Source organism: Colias philodice, chromosome 13 (assembly GCF_061535455.1).
Source record: "Colias philodice isolate Cphi_HAF_F1 chromosome 13, ilColPhil1 Martin Lab GWU primary, whole genome shotgun sequence".
Classification (NCBI taxonomy): domain Eukaryota; kingdom Metazoa; phylum Arthropoda; class Insecta; order Lepidoptera; family Pieridae; genus Colias; species Colias philodice.
The window spans coordinates 8,345,883-8,368,480 of NC_143098.1; the positions used below are offsets into that span (position 1 = coordinate 8,345,883).

At 34.0% G+C, this 22,598-nt stretch overlaps 5 protein-coding genes across 10 annotated transcripts in view; 1 reads left to right on the top strand and 4 right to left on the bottom strand.

Moving 5' to 3' along the window:
- The window catches only part of Hip1 (Huntingtin interacting protein 1), a 40,179-nt gene extending 38,679 nt beyond the window's left edge, over positions 1 to 1,500 (top strand). For all 6 annotated transcript variants that reach the window (XM_089702643.1, XM_089702644.1, XM_089702642.1 and 3 more), the window contains 2 exons: positions 445 to 602; positions 1,401 to 1,500. In XM_089702643.1, coding sequence (XP_089558769.1) covers positions 445 to 602; positions 1,401 to 1,430 — 188 coding nt within the window. In that variant the 3' untranslated portion in view covers positions 1,431 to 1,500. The remainder of the gene's footprint in view (positions 1 to 444; positions 603 to 1,400) is intronic.
- Positions 1,501 to 2,325: 825 nt separating this feature from the next.
- LOC149483548 (cold shock domain-containing protein CG9705) lies at positions 2,326 to 3,858 on the bottom strand. Its single transcript, XM_089702632.1, has 3 exons — positions 3,657 to 3,858; positions 3,463 to 3,585; positions 2,326 to 3,118 (listed from the first exon to the last, which is right to left on the bottom strand). The coding sequence occupies exons 1-3, from the start codon at positions 3,761 to 3,763 to the stop codon at positions 2,965 to 2,967; spliced, it is 384 nt and encodes a 127-aa protein (XP_089558758.1). The 5' UTR covers positions 3,764 to 3,858; the 3' UTR covers positions 2,326 to 2,964.
- Positions 3,857 to 7,041, bottom strand: LOC149483549 (zinc finger BED domain-containing protein 5-like). The gene is made up of 4 exons (XM_089702916.1): positions 6,799 to 7,041; positions 5,435 to 5,919; positions 4,204 to 5,354; positions 3,857 to 3,911 (listed from the first exon to the last, which is right to left on the bottom strand). Exons 1-4 carry the CDS (start codon positions 6,926 to 6,928, stop codon positions 3,857 to 3,859), a joined length of 1,821 nt encoding a protein of 606 aa, XP_089559042.1. The 5' UTR covers positions 6,929 to 7,041.
- Positions 7,042 to 9,282: 2,241 nt separating this feature from the next.
- On the bottom strand, positions 9,283 to 12,622 carry Tbh (Tyramine beta hydroxylase). The gene is made up of 11 exons (XM_089702973.1): positions 12,455 to 12,622; positions 12,107 to 12,345; positions 11,885 to 12,025; positions 11,533 to 11,796; positions 11,284 to 11,433; positions 11,064 to 11,196; positions 10,796 to 10,962; positions 10,471 to 10,653; positions 10,205 to 10,392; positions 9,823 to 9,979; positions 9,283 to 9,522 (listed from the first exon to the last, which is right to left on the bottom strand). The coding sequence occupies exons 1-11, from the start codon at positions 12,531 to 12,533 to the stop codon at positions 9,445 to 9,447; spliced, it is 1,779 nt and encodes a 592-aa protein (XP_089559099.1). The 5' UTR covers positions 12,534 to 12,622; the 3' UTR covers positions 9,283 to 9,444.
- A 2,863-nt stretch (positions 12,623 to 15,485) lies between these two features.
- On the bottom strand, positions 15,486 to 21,089 carry LOC149483551 (tRNA (uracil-5-)-methyltransferase homolog A). The gene is made up of 11 exons (XM_089702633.1): positions 20,867 to 21,089; positions 20,637 to 20,787; positions 20,342 to 20,520; positions 19,925 to 20,245; positions 18,945 to 19,082; positions 18,595 to 18,710; positions 18,395 to 18,503; positions 17,579 to 17,701; positions 16,984 to 17,176; positions 16,045 to 16,265; positions 15,486 to 15,651 (listed from the first exon to the last, which is right to left on the bottom strand). Exons 1-11 carry the CDS (start codon positions 20,978 to 20,980, stop codon positions 15,526 to 15,528), a joined length of 1,791 nt encoding a protein of 596 aa, XP_089558759.1. The 5' UTR covers positions 20,981 to 21,089; the 3' UTR covers positions 15,486 to 15,525.
- Between the last annotated feature and the right edge of the window lie 1,509 nt (positions 21,090 to 22,598).

The following is a 22,598-nucleotide window of genomic DNA, read 5'->3' on the forward strand; positions in this document are numbered from 1 at the left end:
CTGCTTCGAGACATGTGGCGGCCGCTACTGGGGCCCTTGTAGAAGCTGTGAGGTCGGCCTCCGCGCTTGTGAGGGATAAAGTTATGTACATAAGCTACACGTATACGTAATATAATGTGCACTGGTGGCGGCTCAGCCTCCGCTTTGGTGGGTTGAAGATGAGTTTTTGCTAGCTATAGGCTATCCGGTATACACGCAGCGTGTCACTGTGATAATAGAATAGAATTAGAATTTATTCGCAGTAAAAACAAACACATAAAATAATACACGAGAGAAATAACAGTTAAATATTATCTTACACATAAAAGTTTTAGCGATGATCATCATATTAACCTTAATATGAGTTTTATGAACAATGGAATCATGAACCACAATTTACGTCATTAAGTTTTTCAACAATAACCGATATAACACTTCATAACCATCTTAATTATATTCCAACAGAGGCACTTGACACATCAGCGCTCACACTCACAGCGACGAGACGCCTCGAGATGGAGAGCAAAGTGCGCGCGCTCGAGTTGGAGAGCGCGCTCGATGCGGAACGGGCGCGACTCGCTGCGTTGCGTAAGCGGCACTACCACCTTGCGCACCTTGAAGAGGTATCTATAACTAGCTGCTCCGGTTTCACCCCCGGGGCCCCACTCCTGATGATATATACCCTATAGCCTTCCTCGATAAATGAGCTATCTAACACCGAAAGAATTTTTCAAATCGTACCAGTAGTTACCGAGATTAGCGCGTTCAAACAAACTCTTCAGCTTTATAATATTAGTATAGATTTGATATTTGTGTACTAATCGAATTTTTATATTTGTTTACGGTCACCCAAAAGGTTAGACGGGACCTTATTCCTGAGCTTTCGATGTCTATGTGTCTATCAATAATAAAAAAACGAACTCATGAACTGTGTGAAAAATTATAATTACAATTAAATATTTCAGTCTATTTCTGTTGCCGCTATAACAATAAATAATAAAAATTTGAAACGGGAGCTATATTAGAGCCATCTTATGTCTCTAGCCTCCCGACTATCTCCACACACATAAATTCGTCATTAAATCGCTGAGTTGTAACGTGAAAGAATTAGAAACAAACAAACACTTTCGCATATTTATGATATTAATGAGTATTTATTACTAGCTGCGTGTTTCTATTTTGGCCGGATTGACCTGTGATAAAAAGCATAACACGCACGAACGCAAACACGAACATAAGAACGACCTCACCCACAACGCGAAATCACGCTCAAATCAAGCAGATGTACTAAATTTTGCTTTCAATTGAAATTAAAAACTATAATTTACGCGGCTCATTGTGTATTTTTTATATATCAGCAACTTTTACTTCGATTCAATCTTGCAAACTAAATCTAAAGTAATATTGATTTTTTTTTTCAGAATGGAAACATCGAAAATGGAAAGGAGTGAAGAACACGACAATAAAAATAAAGAAACCAGCACTCACTATTATTTCTACAATAATCACTGATCATTTTTTTTTAAACAAAACATTCTGTAATTATGCATTTACGTTTTGTTTTTATCAAACCACTGAAATTTGTACCTTTGTACCCGTATTACACATTAGTATGTGTTTCTAATTAGACTGTTTAGCAAAAGATATCCATGACGTATAGACAAAAACGAAACACTTAAAATACATTAAGTTAAGATAATCATGTAAAAATGAAAACATTTAAAACAAAATGAAATTTGTTTCTACAGTAAATAACCATTTCAGAACGCCATTTAGGTGGAAATTTAAGCTTTAAGATAACCTTATATTACAACTTATATTGTATTTTTACATACATATAATTTTTGTATTATTTTAATTATGTACTATAAAATAATATACATAACTGTTACATATTTCTTTATTTTTAGATTAGGACCATATCCACTTTGTCTATTCAGCATATAATTTACCATGAGTGATTTTAGACAGGCTATAATTTAGAGTAAGTGTATCATTTGTAACTGAATTGTACTAATAAAATATATTATCTACAACAAAATTGTTTTTTATTTCCTAATAATCCCTGTTTTTTTTTATAATCAAGGAATATAATATTTATAATATAATAATATTTATTTTTTAAGCAATAAAGAATTTTCATTCAATATGTAAATATCCATACATTATTTCAGTCAAGTGGCCAAGTGCTAATCGAACATGTTATCTCTCTGTTATTTCAATTAGATAAAAGTGTTTTGTGATGGCTTTGATAAAAGAGACCTTGACTGCACATCACATAATATTATCACACCTACTTACGCGTGTCTTCCGCAATGCCGAATTATGTTAAATAAAACACACAAATATGCTTACTTAGGTAATATATTTCAAACACATCATTATAACTAAAAATAACATTGTAAATACAAAGCATGGCAACATAAAATCCAATCATACGGAATGATTACAATAATTCATAAATACAAAAATATTACTTTTAGACATGAAAAGCAGCTTAAATGCAATTTACCAGTGTTATCAATAAATGTTTATCATCAAAAATATTTTGGGGCATATTTTAAGTAGTATTAAGTACTTAACATTTGTGCGAAAATAGTGAATAAAATTAATTTCCTACAAATCAAACTAATTAGGCCATAGAAACCATAAACATGTTTACAACATACAATAATGTGATCATATTTACTGCATAAAACAAAGATGTGACAAGCAGAACTTTTGTCCAATACACATTCATTATCAAAATCTTAGTGATGGTAAAACCTTCAAAAATTTAGCACCACATATCCATCCTATATAAATACTGATGTAAAATGCAAATAACACATTGACAATACTATAAATATGACCTTAATTACCTATTGTTGAGATAAGAACTTAGTTCTCGGGTGTAAGACAAACTTAGACCTAAAAGAGCTTATATAAGAATACATGGATTGTTGCAAATGATTATGGTAACTGTATCTCAATGAGATTGATCAATTACAGCGGGGGCTCATCCCATTTAACATGCTTTTCGGGGGTCAGATGCACAATCCTCACATGGACGGCTTGATTCTTCTCAAACTTGGGTGGAATTGGACAGAGTCGGTACATAACCTCGTCTCCTGGCAGAGGGACATACTCACCTTCGATGCTGTGAACAAGTTTACAAAAGATTTGCAATTAAAAATGATTAAAACTATAATATTCTAATTTATTTTAAAGGAAAAAAAGTACTAAATTAAATGTAAAAATAAACTTTTTCAATACAATGATATGGTTGATACTACAAACAAAATATTGCACATTTTAAAACTAATTAATATAAAACCTTTATCTCTTCCTAAAACAAGTCGTTTTTAGTAATGTAAAATACCACACCATTTTATTCACAATAATTACCATAATCAACAAAAAAAAACTGACCTTGAAACAACAATGTGTAAACATCAGACTATGTAAATATCAGACTTCTCTAAGTTATGTGAATATACTTACTCAGAGATGTGCACAAAAAGATCTTCGCCGCCTCTTAATGGAGTTACAAATCCATGACCTTTCGCTCTACAGAATGATTTAATTTTACCAGTCTCTACAGGGTTTCCTAAAGCTCTTTCAGATCTGAAATAAATATAATGCGATAGTAAAAACATAATAACAACTATTACTTTATAAAAAAATGCAAAACTTACGTAGATGCTGTACGATTTCTACGGGTGATTATCGGGCTAGGAAGTTGTAGATGCGAATTAGTTTTATTTGGAGAATCATCATTATTAAAACCGAATTCCCTAGACATACTGACAGTATTTCATATACAGGTTACAGTGGAAGAAAAAACAATGATATGAGAAGAAAAACAAAATTTCAGATTAAAACTTAACGAAGATAATCAAGCTATGCGACCAGTGTTGCCAGATCCAAATTTTATTTTCCGGGAGGCATACCTATAAAAATCCGGGAGTCTTAGGGTAAAATTACAAAAATTATCGGGAGATTTTTTAATATATATCTTTATTATGTTTTTGTAAAATTTTGTCATTAATTTCAAAATTAAAGCAATTACAATTATTTTTTAATAAATTTTTTGTATGAAGGACTCCCGATATAACCGGGGTAGACAGCTTATTACGTAACTTTGTCTTGGTTAAATTTATTTGGGAAAACAGCCTTTCCACAGATGCACTTGAGTGTGGCAAGCACATAAAACTCAAAACTGTCGAAGTTAAATTTGGAAACATTTTGCTGCCATCACCCAAATGCATCTGGGCTATCTTTTTCCAGAAAGCTCCTACTTCTAAATTTTCATCTTCCGTGTTTAACTTCGTATTCCGAAGAAGCCGCCATTCGGTGTCAATCTGTTGGATAATATTTGAAGGTGCTATATTTGGGAACCTTCCCAATATGTCGGCGATGGATAGTATTTTGCCACTACAAACTATTTTTGGATCCATAAACTCCATTTTTTTCAAAATTTCCATATCATCTTCAAACGGAAATCGCTGTAATAGTTGTTTAATTGCCTCAATGTAAAACTCCAAACAGCGGAACTTGAATTGTTTTATTTCTTCGGGACTGATTGTTAATGTTGGTGAAGATAATGTCGCCCCTACTTCAGCGCCTAAATACCAATCTTTTATATCCATGTACTTTCTGGGATTTTTATAGTCGATGTTTTTGTGATCATTTCTTGAAATGTATTCATCTTTCACATAACATCCCAAAATTGTGTAGATTACGGTCATGACCCTGTTGTAAATTATGTGTACATTCGTATTTTCTGATTGCATGGTTCTGTTTAGTTCGTTGAATATTCCTAAGGCATACGCCATAAATTGCAGATACAGCTTGTTCACTGGGTTTTCTAGCATTCTCAATATGTTTTCTGCAGCTTTAATACGGTCACTGAAAATAGCGTCCCTAAAGTACAACTTTAAGGCTTCGTATTGTTCTAGTAGCCTCTTTACTACTGCCTCTAAAGAGAGCCATCTTGTTTGAGAAGGTTGCAGTAATTTGTGTGGTTTTAGTTCCAAAAAATCTTGGAATTGTTTCAATAAGCTGGTACGTTTTGGGCTACCATTCAAATAGTTATACACATCCCGTGCTAGATCTTCGGGTTCTCGAGGCAATTTTAAGCAAGCGTTAGACGCTACAAGATGTACAGAATGGCATACACATTTCATAACGAAAAGGTGTGGTATGTCTTGTTTGAACTTCGTAGCAAGAGAATTGTTTTTTCCCATCATTACGTTGGCACCATCTGCGGCCAGCCCTATCATATTTTTTTTATATGGAATCCTCAAATCGGTCATTTTTTTTGTAATTATTTCATGCAATTTTTCGGCGTTACCTTCAAGAATTTCAAATATTTCAAAGAAAAAATCTTCCACCTGAAAAAGAATAGGGTTTAAAAAGTATAAAAGGTAACATATTTAAAATGAAAACTTTACATTATAAACATAATATTTACCTTCAGATTATTTCGAGCGATCCTCACAATTACTGCTAAATGCTTTTTTGTACTTTTATCAGTACTTTCATCAGCTGTTAACGAAAATTTATTTGTCTGCATGGCTTCAACCATGGTGTCAACGTCACTTCTTCCCAACACCTCCGAAATAATTTTTGTTGTTTTAGTACGTCCACAGGTAATCCTTTTTGCGACTTCAGAATCTGGGCATACTGCTCTTATTAAATCTGGGAAATGTTCCATGACATTGATCGGAATATTATGTTCAACTATGAATGCGGCGATTCTAATTTCTGACTGTTTGACTAGTTTTTCTAACGATGTAGATTTTTTTGTAAACATCTGGTCTAGACTCTGTTGACCTCGAATTTTCAGCTTATTGCTTTCATGTTTTTTTGTCTCTTTGTGTCTTTTAATATCATTTTTACCCCCTCTCGTTATATTTATATCGCAAGAGCACACTTTACAATAAGCAAAATCTGGACCTGAAAAGAATATTTTTTAATGTAGCCTAAATATTGCAACAAAAATGCGTTAATTTCTCAAGACGAAAATACTGCCGTACTTTAAGAATACTTTTTTAAACTGGCAACTTTTATAGGCCGCCTTATAGATGATGAGTCTTAAAAACCAACTGTGCAAACAGTACTAAAAAAAACAAAAATATCATAGACCATAAAGCCTCAATGACTTTCTTGGATCAAAGTCAATAAGAGCGGGGGCACACGATGCGTTGCGGCGGCGGTGCGGCGCCGGAGCGGTGTCGCTGCGTCGTCTTACATAGAAATATCTGTGGCATGTCACACGATGCGCTCCGGCGCCGCACCGGACTTGTAACCACCAAGACGAGGCGGGGAGGGGTGAATGCGGTGCGACGTCGGAGCGGCACCGCTCAGTTGTTTTGCGTCACAAGGAAGGACACGCTGTGCAACGCTGCTACGACGCCGCTGCGACAGAACAACGTTACGGCGCCGCACCGCTCGTGTGCCCACTGACACGGTGAAATCTTAGCGGTGCGGCGCCGCAACGCATCGTGTGCCCGCGCCCTAACTTTGCAGAATAGAACGCAGAAAAAAAATGTAGTCTGCATAGTCCAAAAATAATCATTTGAACTGTGAATTTAGAGTTCAAATTAGTTCAACACGTCAGTACTTTTGTGTGGTGTTGTGGAACTACAAAACAAAATGTCAAAATTACAAATTGATTACTGCACTACACGCACGAACTATTTACATGTGTATGCATACAAATCCAGGAGGTTTCCTGAATAACGAATGAAATGGGTTTTTTGTATTCAATAAGTTTTTATCATTGAGTAACTAAGTAAGGCTTTTATTATTATTTAAGTCCCCTTTGACCCTTACCTTTATTACTTTTTGATAACCATCCCTCAAACAGATCATCTTTTTCCCAATCCGGTTTATAGCTGACACTGTACTTCTTTTTCTTTGGGGGTGTATTTTGCACCTCTTGATCATTCTCAGAACTAGACATTCTAAGTTCTGACAATTACAGCTTTAAAACTTATATAATTAACACTTTAAAATGATGATACTTAGAAACAAACAAAACTTTTCTCACTTCACAAAGTGCTCACAAGTAACAACATGTTTATCTCTGGTAAAGTGGTAACAACGAAGCAATCTAATACTGTTCATTTAAATACCTTACTTATCCTTAAAATTACTAGACTGAACTATGTCTCCTAATTTGGTCGTATAATAATTAGAAAACCCGGTTAGTCTGGTGTCCCAAAGTCTTGCTGTTTAATATTCAACTTTATTCCATTCCATGAAGGCATACTTTACACTACATACTGTACAAACTTATTACTTTTATGATTCGTTCGGTGGTTTGGTGATTCGTTTCACGCAGTAGACGCAGTGCATCGCAGTGTTTTTAGTAACTGGACTTCAAGCTGTGGAACAGTAAATAAAAATCGGGAGGTTTGATTGAGCATCCGGGATGTCGGGAGGATTTTACTAAAATCGGGAGAACTCCCGGAAAATCGGGAGATCTGGCAACAGTGTATGCGACACAATCTACGATTTACTCGTGAATGTCAATTGTCAATGTCAACTGTCATTGTCCTACGTTCATTGTCTCATGTCCATCAATTTGACATAAGCACTGACAAATAGGGTTGTAGTTGTTTTATAACGATTCCGTAACATTGCAACTCGAGTTTGGTAATCTCCCTGATCTCGTTTATCATATCGTAATTATAAAGGACCTTCGGCTTACCTGTATTGAATAATGAACAAACACCTAGTAAGGCCAATGGGCGATTCAATAGTGATTTCAAAAAAACAAACTAATGTGACTTAGGGTGTCTTCCGATATGCACTGCAACCACTGCACAGTGCTATCACTGTAGAAAAATTCGTTCCGTTATGGACTGCCAGTATACTGCCGCAGTACCCTAGGGAAATTTATGACGTCATTAATCGCCGCCATATTCTACTGTGAGCACTGGCGTTTTCGAGGTAATGTACTCGCAGTACGTTGATCACGTGATCAGTCCACAGAGCAAGTAATAATTAATATGATCAGTCAAAACCACTCGAGTGCCGTCTTATAAACAAAGCTACAGTATAATCAGAAAATTTTAAAGTTCTGTAATTAGTTTGGATTAATAAATAAAACAATGGAAGAATTGCAAAAATTTACTTTATTAGACTGTGTTGAAAATGTTCAATACGAGCTGAAAGTTCTTTTTTATTCTTTTTTATGAAAAAGTACTTACTTTTATTATATTATAAATTCAATTTACAATTAATATTAATTAAAATATTTTTAATTGGACAGTACTCCAAAACAGTTTATTTTTATGTTCTAGAAAATACTCATATGAATGCTGCGTCAAAAAATGCGGCTGACAGTATACTGGATTGCGTTCCGTTTTAAATCGTAACCAGTATAACTGGCTATAAAGGAACGGCTTCACAGTATACTGAATTGACGTCACACCTTACAGTGGTCGCAGTGCATAACGGAATACACCCATAATATAATAATTAGAACCGTCATCGTAGTCGTCATCGTTGGTTTTTGCCACATTATGGTGCGATGCAACCATAGTAAAAAGAGAGAATTAATATATTTTCTTCGAACAAAGGTACCTACATCACGCCGCTCGGTTTCCACTCTGGAACCTGTCTCGTGCGGGCTGCGCTATTGCTGCGCCTTCGCCTTAGGGCCCGTATTAATAAACCGATCTCAAAATTGAGTATGCTCTAACGAAAAAATTTGCACTGCTACGCTATACTATAAACACAACTTGAGCTGTCACTTGGGTTTGCGTTATCAGCTGAGTTTAGCGTTGATTAATAAACAATACTCGACTCTTATGAGCGCACTTGTGATGTAAGTACCCGCTAGCACAATCGGCTCCCAAATAACGACGTTTAAGTTCCTGGCATTGCGAGCAATCTCTTTTGAAATGCGGTTGATATTTGTATATTAAACAGCGATCTCAAGGTGGGGAGTATCAACTGATTTCGTACTTGAAAGCGAGTATAAGATCGGTTAATTAATACGGGCCTAGGTGCTGTGCGCTTCTAAACGCTGGAGTTGGACTACTTCTCTCTTTTTACTATGTTTTAACGCTGTTTTTGGAAATAAAACAACATTAGCTTTGTAATATTTTTATTGTCTATGCATAGTTAGATACTGGTATACTATAATACTATAACATATTTTATAATATAAATATATTCATTTAATTAATATTAAAAAGAAAAAAGACGTGTGGCACTCGGGGACTGCCGCGGTAAAGCTATTGCATAGCATGCCTTCAAGCCACACCTCCGAGCCCGTCAGAGTGGGGAGCGTGAGGTTTTTTCTTTACGGAATTTCTCGATTCGGTCCCCGGCCGCGCTCAAGGCCCGCGATAGAAGCTATGCAATAGCTTAACAACTGCTATTATTTTTTATTAACAACGTATGAATGTATCATTCATATTTAAGATAACAAGTTGAAATGATATGCAAATGTATTAGCGAATGTTACTACGTGAGTTGACAATGTCTAGGCTGTGGCTGCAATGGTAATTTAATATTCGGTATGGGTATTCCTTCCCAGTCACCCTGAAAAAAAGAAGGTAAATAACTGACGAAACCCAGCTTCGTCTGGGTCAAAATTGGACATAAAATATAGACAAAGTCACTCGTCAGAATGTAACCTTCTATGGGTAAAGTATTGGATATCAATTTAACAGTTTTTGAATTAAATTGTAGTTCAAAAATAAACAAAAAAACATTTTTTCCCCTGTTGTAAGTCTCTATCAAATGAAGTCAATTTTTAAAAATCAATTTTAAAATAAATTAAGAATTTTTAGCTGTAGCTTATGTATCGTTCAGGAATTCAAAATAAACAATAAACATTACCTGGAATCTGTTTCCATCGGATTTATTGCATTGCATCGAAATGGGTGACTCTGTATAAAGATTATTTAAGCTTTTTGCTCTCAGTGGTGTCCAAGGCTTTATTGAGAAATAATTTGCTCGAGGACTTGCTTTATACGATATAGGCATATTGTCCCATCTAAAAAGTTAGTGCAACAATTTAATTATTATGAATTATATAAAAAGAGCGCGTGTGCCGCACACACGTTTCAAAAGTGAAACTTCTTTGGATTCAAGGATACAAAAATCGTCACCTTACTCCATATAGTGACGGTTTTGCCATGACGGACCTTGAAATTTTACTCTCAACGCGCCTAAAGAAGTTACGCTAGAAAAATATTAATTTACACTATAATTGCATTACCTTTTTTCAAACTTGAAGAAGTTTTCCAAAGCAGCATTAGATACCGCGCTCTTACACACCTCAAGTTGTGTTGCTGGATAATAATGCATGTAGTTAACACACATTTCATCTGTTATGGCATGACCACCAATCGTAGCATTTTCTTTATCCATTGTGTTATAAAGGCATGTTGTTTCCAAATAATCACCCTAAAAAAAACAGCGCTGTCAAAATTGTACTGTATGTAATTCGCATACTACAAAATGGGGTGGTCATTCGTAACTTACGGGTAACACCTTTACGGGCCTATGCAAAATTCTGATTTCTTGAAAATGCGTAGAATAATGCATATCTTTGTTCAATATGGGCAGTTCAACTCCGTTTCGAAAATGCCTCGTCCACACAGCAACTCCCGTTAAATGTGTGTGAAGCTGACTGCCAAATACAACAATACCGTGTTTTGGTAGACCCTGGTGAACAAACATACGTTTCTTTCATTAGATGATACAGATTTATGAATGTAAAAAAATAGGTTCAAATCAGAAGTTGGTGTCATAATTGGAATAATTGGTAGTTTTGATCAAAAAAATTTCTGATATTCATTGAACATACAACTCCTGTACACTGCGGTATACAATATCCTGTTAATGGGAATGCTTCTTGTCGACCAGGGATTGCCATTTTATCCGTATACTCTAAACCAAGTTCCATGATTGCTGCATCGTAAGATCTCCGGTTAGCTGTTAGGTGAAGAATAATTCCAGAGCTGTCTATCCAATCTGAAAATACAACATTTTAATGCCTAATTAATCAATCAATCAGAATGATCGCCAGATTAAAATATCCTATTGATGATATTAATATACTATTTTATCCATACCATCTTTAAGCTCAGGATTGTTGTAATGCACTTCAAGCATTACGTACTTATTTGCACTTGGCCCACCTAAAGGTAAACCTGCTTCCTTCGGGTAAACGAATGGCGGTGCTCCCATCGCCCAAGCTGCCTTCACCTAGATCGTAAAAGAAAATTATATTTGCGTGGTGTAGATAATATTATTATTATAGTCTACAAATTATATTAAAAATATCGTAATAACCTTGGAACATAATCTAGTAGATTCTGGTCTATCGGGAGCAAAGCAGTTTCCTTCATACAGTGGAATTTCTCTCCCCGGACTTGCATCACAGTAAAACACTTCCATGTGGTGGACTAAACCTTCGTTGCCTTTCGTGATCGTTGATTCAAACTGTACATAAAAAGATTTAAAGAATACAAATCATTTATTCAAGCCAATATTTTTATAAATATTTCATTCATTGCCACGAATAGATATAAATAACATTACCTTAATGATATGGTGAACTTTCGCAGCAATAAATTCAGGAAGTTTGACCACCTTGCACCAGTATGTTGTGTCTGAACTAGGTACTTTAAGATCTTTATTTGTGATCTTCAATTCTTGAGCTTTTTCATTATATACTCCTACGGGTGTAAGTAATCGTACTCGAATAAAACCACGATCATGGGCTGACGTGCAAGGTAAACACAGACCCTGCGACGAAAAGAGCTTATCGACACCCCTAGCCCATATAACGTGAACCGTGCCATCCTAGAAATTTTAAGAAAGTCCCGTTTCACATAGCCTGTATGTGTCTAGATAAATTTTAAATTACATATTTCAAACATTTTAATATTACCTCAATAATATAATCATCGTCGTCACATGTATCAAAATAACGCTCAAAAGATATACTTCGTGACTTCGCATCTATATGAAAAGCATTGCAGTTTTGTTTGGTATCCCTGATTAATTTTCCATCTCCATCAGAATGCATATCCTAAAATATTTACAAAAAAGTATTTGTTAGTATAGCAGGACAGGTATAATTTTTACTCCCGAGTCTACGAGTATTATTTACCTCAAAATGGTCATGTTCTCTATAATCTGTCCATACTAAACATACATCAGCATTTTCTAGGTCTCCCCTATTGGAAAAACCTAAAGCAAACCAGTTTATAGGCATTGCTTTATCAGACAGGCTCATTTGAAAACGAATTTTACGAATCGAATAATCGATTCTCCATTTCAATAGCAATTCACCGTTTGGGTCCAACACTGATTCACTTTCAGCGATATGACGATCGTTTGGCGGGAAAACTAAAATTATTTTTTAATGTTACAGGATAGGCAATTACATTGTATAATAAATAATAATTAATTATTAATAAATTAGATAGATTTTATACAAATTCAATATTTTACAAACCTGTCTTTTTGTAAACGGAAAATGAAAAATTGCAACAAATGAAAGTAAAAATTAAAGCGAGGATACACAAAGTTTTCATTTTTGTAACAGTTAAAACATATTTCAGCGTTCACAACTTTAGGTTTCGTTCCTGTTCGGTCTTGAAGCTCGACTAAAGGCAAGGTTGTCTAATCTTCCAATAGGTAAAGTTTTCACCCCATCTGCCGCCTAGAGATATACAGAGCGATATAATTGATCTTCAACTAGTAGAGTCAGAGTAAAAACTCGAATACAAAAAGTAAAGAGTCATCAAACATGGGTGTAGCTAGCCATAGGCTTAGGGTAGGGCAAAAATATAAAATAATATGTAAGTAACTAGCAACTATACCCGAGGTCTTATCCCGGTTAATTTTGAGGATTCTGAACTTCAAAAGGAAAAAACCGGTCAAGTGCGAGTCAGACTCGCGCACCGAAGCTGAAGGCAAACAATGTTCAACTATGTACTAATAATATAAAGTTGAATAGAAGGGCTCGTTTGTATGAACGCGCTCATTTCTGCAAGGACTGGACTGGTTTAAAAAATTCTTTCACCGTTGGATAGCTTTTCGTTCGATGTCTATGTGATGTTGGCTGTAACTATGTACTTATATAAATTTATCAATATTAAAAAGCAGTCTTGCTTTTTACGTTACTGCCAGATAGTAGTAACGTAAAAAGCAAAGTCCTCGGCCGCGTCTGTCTGTCCCTAATAAACTCAGAAACGACTGTACCGATTTTCATTTTATTTACTACAATGAACATTGTGATTCTCGAAGGTTTTAGAAAATAGTTTTACTCCATTGAAATGTTACATTTTTTAGGCCTAACCTTGCAGTTTTTAGAGGACGCAATTTTATATTTTTGATGTGTAGGGGGGGTCAGTGAGTAGCTAAAACCAAGTTTGTGGGGTTGCCACCCTTGTCCCACGGCCGCCATCTTGAAAATAGCGGTTGAAATGGTTTTTACGATATATCTCTTAAACTATTTATCTGATAAAAAAAATTGTTAGCATTATTTGTTGCAAATTAAATTTTCTACAACTTTTGTCCAGTAACTTTTTGTCGTAGAACTATAAATAAAAAAGTTATAAGCGAAAACGTTCAGAAATTAGAGCTTTTTATATTTTTCAATAAAACTTTTTTTTATCAATTTACGAAGAAATGATATCAGACCATTTTTGTAGATTGTTTTTCGAGGAACAACTTTTATATACAACATTTTTTCATTACGTCAATAGCTAAGGTTTTACAGCGCTCTGAAGTGAGTACTATTTTTCAGTACTCCTAACTATACATATAATGGCTATTGGCTCTTTTCCCAGACTCCAGAACAATGGAAGCACACTGCAGAACATTTCAGCCCTGCTTTTCGACGTAAAAAAAACGCGCTTCCAGACTTCAAGTCAGTTCAGGCAATAATTAATTATTAATAATATTGCAAAATTAATTATTAATTATTAAAAATATTAAAAACAATTACTGATGACAAATTATTATTAGTACACACATAATGTATGTATACTGTATAGCTGTTAAGAGTACTGAAAAATAGTACTCACTTCGGAGCGCTGTAAAATCTTAGCTATTTACTTAATGAAAAAATGTTGTATATAAAAGTTGTTCCTCAAAAAACAATCTACAATAATGGTCTGATATCATTTCTTCGTAAAATGATAAAAAAAAGTTTTATTGAAAAATATAAATATCTCTAATTTCTGAACATTTTCGCTTATAACTTTTTTATTTATAGTTCTACGACAAAAAGTTACTGGACCAAAGTTGTAGAGAATTTAATTTGCAACAAACAGTGTTAACAATTTTTTTTATCAAATAAATAGTTAAAGAGATATATCGTAAAAACCATATCAACCGCTATTTTCAAGATGGCGGCCGTGGGACAAGGGTGGCGACCCCACAAACTTGGTGATAGCTTCACACTGAACCCCCCTACACATCAAAAAAATAAAATTGCGTCCTCTAAAAAATGCAACCCCAAATGTAACTTTTCAATGGAATATTTTGACAAGTTTCAAATCACGCGGGCGAAGCCGAGTTCTGAAAAGTAGTTGATAATAAAATATAGATTTATTAAATTGACTATGCTCTACTTATATACTGATTAAAATCATTTCAAATATTATGAATATATTTAGGTCGTGACTCGTGAGTGAGATTTTTAGACATCAGGAAAGCAGTCCATTAATACCATAAGGTAACATAAGTTAAGAAAATAATTGGATTATTTGTTGCGATTATATAATGGATTATATAAAGAAAATTTTTTTCAGACTGTACGAAAAGCTCATAATGGTGAGGACGTGTTAAAATTCACGCTATGGTATGCTATGCAACGTGGAATGCGGCCCGGTCTCACTTTATTAAATTCCTGTGGAATTATTATGCTGCCCGAGGATATAATATCATTTAATTTTAATGAAGCCCAGATTTAATTTCTGTCTAAATTAAGTCTATTTCTTAAATAAATTTTATGATATCGCGATAATTATTTGATTTTAATTTATTTTTAGTGAAACTCTTGTTTACCTGAATTTATTAATTCGTAAATTTATTGAAAATGGTCACAACATACTATTTATTTATATATTTGATAGTTTTGTATGCATGTAGATTAATTTATGTGACTAGGAATTGTGAGGAGAAGTAAATAAATGATTTATCTACTTATAAGTATTGTGTTTATTGTATACCGCGTATTTGGGCAACTGTGAGTTTTTTTCGATGTATACCTAGTTAGAAAGGAGGAAATTGGGAAAAAAAATTCATAAGACTGAACCTATGGTTAACCCATTTACTTAAATGTGAAATAATTAACTAACTTTTTCAGTATAGGTACGTAGTATATTATTATTAGTCTGTGGTATAGGATAATAAAGTGTGTCTGATTGTTATTAAATGTGTATTATAATTTTTTTATTCATAAATATTAACTCGCCCGTAAATTTTTGTAACTTTTATATATATCAGTGGGAAGGTACATACAAAAAAAAGTCAAGTTACTTAAATAGCATATTTATTATTCAACAGTTATACATGTCACGATTCCACATCTTCATTATTTACATTATTTTCATGACTTGCAGCATCGTCTTCTTTTGATTCTTTCACAGTTTCCTCTTCAGTGATTTTCTCTACAGGTTTTTCTACATCTCTTGTAGGTTCCTGAAATAAAAGTAACATGAATCTTAACAAAAATCTAAGCTCTGTTAAAATGTATTTTTTTTCTAGTCATTTTGCACACTATAAATTCTTTTAAATATTATAGTGACTTATCAAGTTACTATTACATTGTAGTACCCAAAACTTTTGCTTACTTTACAACTAGTTAGCGCTGCGCGTCTTAAAATACATATTTGCATAAGAATAACCTACTATCGTGAGAAAGAATTGCCATTAAAAAATAACCAAATAACCCACTAATATATCTTACTCGCTAACTTGTAAAATATTATCTAAGTAAATAACAAGAAAAAGTCACTGCGCGTTCAACCACCTAAAATTTTTATAAACCTCAAAAAACATAACAATAATTTAAAAACTATGCCCTCGACTCACCTGTTCCCTTTCAAACAGCACAATCAATTCCACATGTTTCGTATGCGGAAACATATCCACAGGCAGAGCACATACAGGCGAAAAGGGCGCGCCATGTAACGTCTTTGAAGACGCCCTTGTGAGGTCCACAAAGTTCTTGGTGACCGACGCCGGGCTGCACGACATGTATATGAGCCGCTTGACACGCTTGTTGTTGCGCAGCGTTGTTATTGCTGTCATATCTGTGGAATACATTTTGGGAATAATAAATGTAGAGAAAAGTAAGGAAGGGTGTTTTATTTATTTTCATGGAAAAAATGATTACAAAATTTCTAGAAAACTATAGAACTAAGATATGTTTATTTTCATGGTTGTTTTAGCATTACATAAAATAACGTTCCCAAAAATATTATACATATTATCATAATCATTTAAGTACATATATAAAAATCGGTTAATTCTTATATATAAATAAAACTAGCTGATCCGCGCGGTTTCACCCCCTTGGCTCCACTCCTGTTGGTTGTAGCGTGATTATATATAGCCTATAGCCTTCCTCGATAAATGACCTATCTAACACCAAAATAATTTTTCAAATCGGACCAGTAGTTCCCGAGATTAGCGCGTTCAAACAAACAAACAATCTCTTCAGCTTTATAATTTTAGTATAGATTCTCATGTCGCGGTGTTAGAAGTAATTTCCTCCGAAATGGCTTGACTGATTCTCATGAAATTTTGTATGCATTATGCATATCAGGTAGGTCTGAGAATCGAACTTATATTTTTCATACCCCTAAGTGATAAGAGAATGGAAGAACGTTTGCCTGGATGGCTACTATTCTACAAGTTTTGTGTACGAAAATATTTTCGTATGTATGTTTATCACTGATATTTAAATCTTTCAAAAAGTTTCTCAATAATCGTTACATACTCTTATTTTAGTAAATAAAACAAACTTACGTAACCCAGCCCTTGGTGGATCCACAATGGCTATAATATCATCACCAGCGGCTCTCGCGAGCACGGCCGGTAGTGTGTACTCAGCTTTACCGGAATAAAAGTTGCAGTTTTCTATATTGTTTAATTTTGCGTTAGCTTTCGCATCTTCGACTGCCTTTTCAATCAGCTCGAGGCCTAATACTTCAGCGCAATGCTAATAAAATAAATAAACACATTTAGAATTAAATTGAATTGTAGTGTAGCAGCGTAAGTTGCTACAATTTAGTTTTTTAAATTTAATATTCAATAGCCTGCCGCCTAACTATTCTCTTTAACATCGTAATATAGGATCGAAAGTAGGTACTATAAACAACTAGACTCACAATCGCATACTAAAAGACGGATAAAAAATGTTCGAGCGTCATTGTATAAAACATTAATTTACTTCTTTCGTAGCAGTAAAGTTCAAAGTCTAATGTATTGCCCATTAGAAATATTTGTCTTTGTTCCAGTCATTTTTTGAGCATTTATTGTATGTTCTAACGTATTTTGAGAGTACATACTCTCACAATATTTAGCGATAAAATCTCATTTTTATACATATGTGATAATTTACCTTAGCGAAACATAATCCAATAGTGCCGGTACCACAGCACACATCTATGACTGTCGACTTTTCATTCACTTGGCTCATGTCGATAGCACTCTGATAAAGGATCTCAGCACCTGCTGTGTTTATCTGATGAATAAATAATATTCCGATTTATAGAAAGACATAGCATTTAAACTAGACTAATTTATAAAAAAACTAGCGGTCCGCCCCGGCTTCGCCCGTGGTACATATGAAAAATAGATGTTGGCCGATTCTCAGACTTACCCGATATGCACAGAAAATTTCATGAGAATCGGTCCACCCGTTTCGGAGGAGTATGCAGACTAACATTGTGACACGAGAATTTTATATATAAGACTAGCGGTCCGCCCCGGCTTCGCCCGTGGTACATATGAAAAATAGATGTTGGCCGATTCTCAGACTTACCCGATATGCACAGAAAATTTCATGAGAATCGGTCCACCCGTTTCGGAGGAGTATGCAGACTAACATAGTGACACGAGAATTTTATATATAAGATTATTATTGAATGCTCAAATCTATGGTCCCTAGAAGCTGTGAAATAATCAAATTTATAAACTAACACAATAAAAAGATACAACCGTTTATACTGTAAATTATTATTATAAAAATATTGATTTAGATTGGCATAATTAAATCATGTTGACATTGATGCCTGTAGGTCTATTTGTATAGTGGGTATGGACATGCTACAATGCTATGAATAAGACACAGTCTATTTTCAGTTTCGACAAATAGTAATAATTAATGTGAAATATTAAACAAATAATTTCAATTTGGTTTCAATATAAAACAAACCTGGAAAAATGCTTCAGGAGATATCATAAACTGTAGCCCTAAAATTGTATCTGTAATGTGTGTTGAACCCAACAGATGTATTGGTTTAGGTACTTCTTCTCCTACCCTCCTAAAATTTATAAATTAATAATAATTAATACTGTATTAAAGAATAGTATTAATAAAATTGAATTTAGAAATAAAATGAATATTCTTTAAACCTTTTAGATATCAGATGTATGTAAACTGATTTAACGCCACACGCAGTTGATTGTTCCAATTGGAAATACTCAATTAATTCTTGTTTTAATTTGTCTAATTCTTCATTAGATAATGCCTGTAAAATAGCAGAAAAATGAAATGAAACTTACAGAACTCAACATTTTCTAGAAGAAGTTTAAATACAATAACATTAACTAATTAAAAGTTATATTCTATTCTTTTTTAAACATAATATTCTGTATAAATCCTTATGTGGGTAGTTAAATTAATTCTACAAAATCATGTTTAACTCTATTCAATATTTATTTATTTAGATTATATACATTTCTTTACAAATGTAAATACATACCTGTGGATCTATAGCAATGATGAGCATGATGTCATTATTGTGTGTTGATTGCCGCACAGTAAGACATTTCCAATGGCCTGTGTAATCCACTGGACTGTATGGAGCTAGGTTAGATTGCCTTACAAACTCTTGAAATACCTGTCAGTGTTATTTTATTATCAACTAGCGGTCCGCCCCGGCTTCGCCCGTGGTACATGTTTACGTTTTCTCTACATAAGAACCATCCTGGTACTTCAAGGAATATAATAAAAAAGAATTATCGAAATCGGTTCAGCCGTTCTCGAGTTATGCGCTTACCAACACATTTTGCGATTCATTTTTATACAGGACTAGCGGTCCGCCCCGGCTTCGCCCGTGGTACATAATATTTACGTTTTCTCTACATAAGAACCATCCTCGTACTTCAAGGAATATAATAAAAAAAGAATTATGGAAATCGGTTCAGCCGTTCTCGGGTTATGCGCTTACCAACACATTTTGCGATTCATTTTTATATATAAGAAGATGTACATTTGGAAAAGTTTTGTCTATATATTATATAAAAATGAAATTTTTTATTTTATTCCTTGAATATAATAAAAAAAGGGGATGGTTCTTATGTAGAGAAAACGTAAATATGTACAAGGGGCGAAGCCGGAGCGGACCGCTAGTTATATATTACAAAAATAGTATGATTTACAATATCCTATTGATTGATGTTATGATGATGTGTTTTAAGTTAATAATGTTTTTTTTTTCAATTTCTGGGCAATCTAGTTTAAGTACATAGTAACAATAATTGAACATTTTTTATGAGATTGAGCAAGAAAAATCATCACATCCATATAAACTTTTCCGAATCGGTGGTATATGTTAAAAATATGTAAAGATGATTGAAAGTGCTTCTAAAAGAACTCTAATTTAATAAATAAATGTTTGAGTTTTAAGTTGATTAAATGGTATCAAAAATGTATTATACTATGAAAGTAAATTATACTCACAACAGCAATCTTTTTCATGTTATCCGGTATGTGATTCACACTTTCCACTGGCGCTACAGCCACTGACCCAGCCCAATAGCATCCCAATCTAAAGCCAACTGTCGGTTTCTTTGTCTCCTCGTCCATACCAACTGTGAACTCACATTTATTCCTATACCCCTCTGTGATTGGTGACTTTTGTATCGGCTTTAGATCAAAGCTTAAACCATCATATATCTTTCTATTGGCCTCTATTTTACTGCGCTTCTGTTTATCTATCTTCCACACTTCATTATCAAACTTCATTAGTATACGCTTCATATCCTTTTCTTTGAGTTTGAGCTGAAATGTTTAATTGAAATAAAATAATAAAGGGCCTTACCTGAGGCTTTTTTGAAATAAATAAAAAGTAGGTACTTATTATTTTTATATTCTTACCTGTTCATCATAGGGTATATTCCAGTATGGAGTAACAGCATCCCGTAATCTTTCCTCTTGGCTTTTTTTTTCTTGATCATCATTTGTTTTCTGCCTTTTAACATTATCTGTGCCTTCTTGTTTTCTTTTAACTAGTGGATCAGGTGCAGGTTTAGCTGCTTCGGCTATCAAAGTTTTACCTGTAAAATCAATAACGACACTTAATTATTATTATCAATAAAATATGTACGTATGTTTTTTTTTCTTAGTCATAGGAAAATTATCGTGATATTAAAATATTTGCGTAAGTACAAACCTTTCCACTGATATCCATTTAATGCTGTGATAGCTTTATTACGCTCCTCATCGTTTTGAAAACACGCATACAGCCAGTGATTACCAACTTTCGGTCTTTTAATCTTGCTTACACTTAATCCTAGTTTCTGATTCATTAACTTCTTTAACTCCTAAAATTAGTTAAGAATGTTAAATTTAAGAGGTAGTATGTACTATTACTTGAGAAAATTATTGAAATATTATATTCACCGCTATCCCATAGAACTTTGGAAGGTCGCGTAACTCTATTTTAAATTTCTCTGACGAAAAGCCTCCTCGGTCCAAATATGCATATTCCTCATTATTGCTAGTTTCTTCCGACATTTCAAATGTGTTTATATATTTTTAATACAATTCTGTTTATAACAATCGGAAAAAGAGAATATCGCACTGTATGTTTATTTACATAAAACTTATGAGATTTTGAGGTTATATTTTATAATACCCACATGTCATATTTCAGAAAAAAGTCATTTGTCAATGTCAAAATAATACCTATTCCAAGAATTTGTCTGGACTCCTAGTCACAGAGTACCTTTTTATATACTGAAACTCCTAGTTTTTTGGATATGTCACCGTAAAATTGTAAACATTACAATATGATTATAATCTAGCCCACGAGATCTAGATCACAATAATTATTTATCGATTGTTTGCAATAAAAAAAAAAATAATAATGCTTCTATAACTCAATTGTTTAAAATGTTGACTTATTATGATGTCGTAAAAACAAAATTATCCTCTTCACTACTGCTGTAGATATTGGTTTGATTTTTTTCACAGCTTCAGGGACCTTATATTTCTATGAGCATTCAATATAAATTTCAGCTTGATATCTCTACGTGTTCCTGAAAAAAAGGGTCTTGACAGCCAGACAGAGAGACGTATAACAATATGATATAGCTTAGTGAAGGCTTAGAGCGTATACGCACTATGCGGGTAGCCGCATTGCGGGTAGCCGTCCGGCTGACCGCAAGCACAATTATGTACGTAATATTCATTTCTATGCGCACTGTGCGGTCTGCGGTAGCCGCATCGCAGTGCGCATAGAAATGAATATCACGTACATAATTGTGCTTGCGGCCAGCCGGACGGCTACCCGCAATGCGGCTACCCGCATAGTGCGTATACGCTCTTAGAGATATAGGTTCCGTTTTTTCCTGTTGAGGTTCGGAACCCTAAGTTAAACAGACTTTAAGCAGATACCTACCCAATATAAGATAGGGTCAAAAACACTAGAAAAATAAAATTTTAAATAATAAGGCCGGTTACAGAGGTTCACCGACTGTCAGTGCGTACCTTTGGCCCTGATGATACGCATTGACCGACCGTCAGTTTCTTAGATCATTAAGTAATGGATGGAGCACGCTGGCAAATGTTCTAACTAAACTTTCTGCCGGTTTTGGTGCGGGGAGGGTAACTCACACTTTGGAACACAATCACACATTCACAAAAATAATTTGTGTCTTTACAAACTCAAACTATTACAAAATGGACAGACTAGCATGTTTTTGCACACATACATCGATTACACAGAAAAATCTCTATACATATACGTAATAATACAATCGCTCTAAAGGGATGTAACCATATCGATATTACAAAAATAATAATTTTGTTGAAATTAGAAATAACATTAATATTATATTCATAAAAAATACTACACAGGTCATTTGTAACGTTTTCATCATTATTATATGCATATGAAAAAACAATAAAACGCCATTTTATTTGTATTTGAATATGTATTTATTCAACACATCACATATTATATTCAATAATTCAATAAAATAAATATCGGTCCAGAAATTTTTATTATTTCTGTACCGAGGTGTCCATTCTGATTTTCTCCCACAGCATTCAATCCACCTTAGCCTTAAAGCAGGATTTTTTGTAAATCTGAAATATACGCAATATTCGTACATACATATAAATAAAGTAG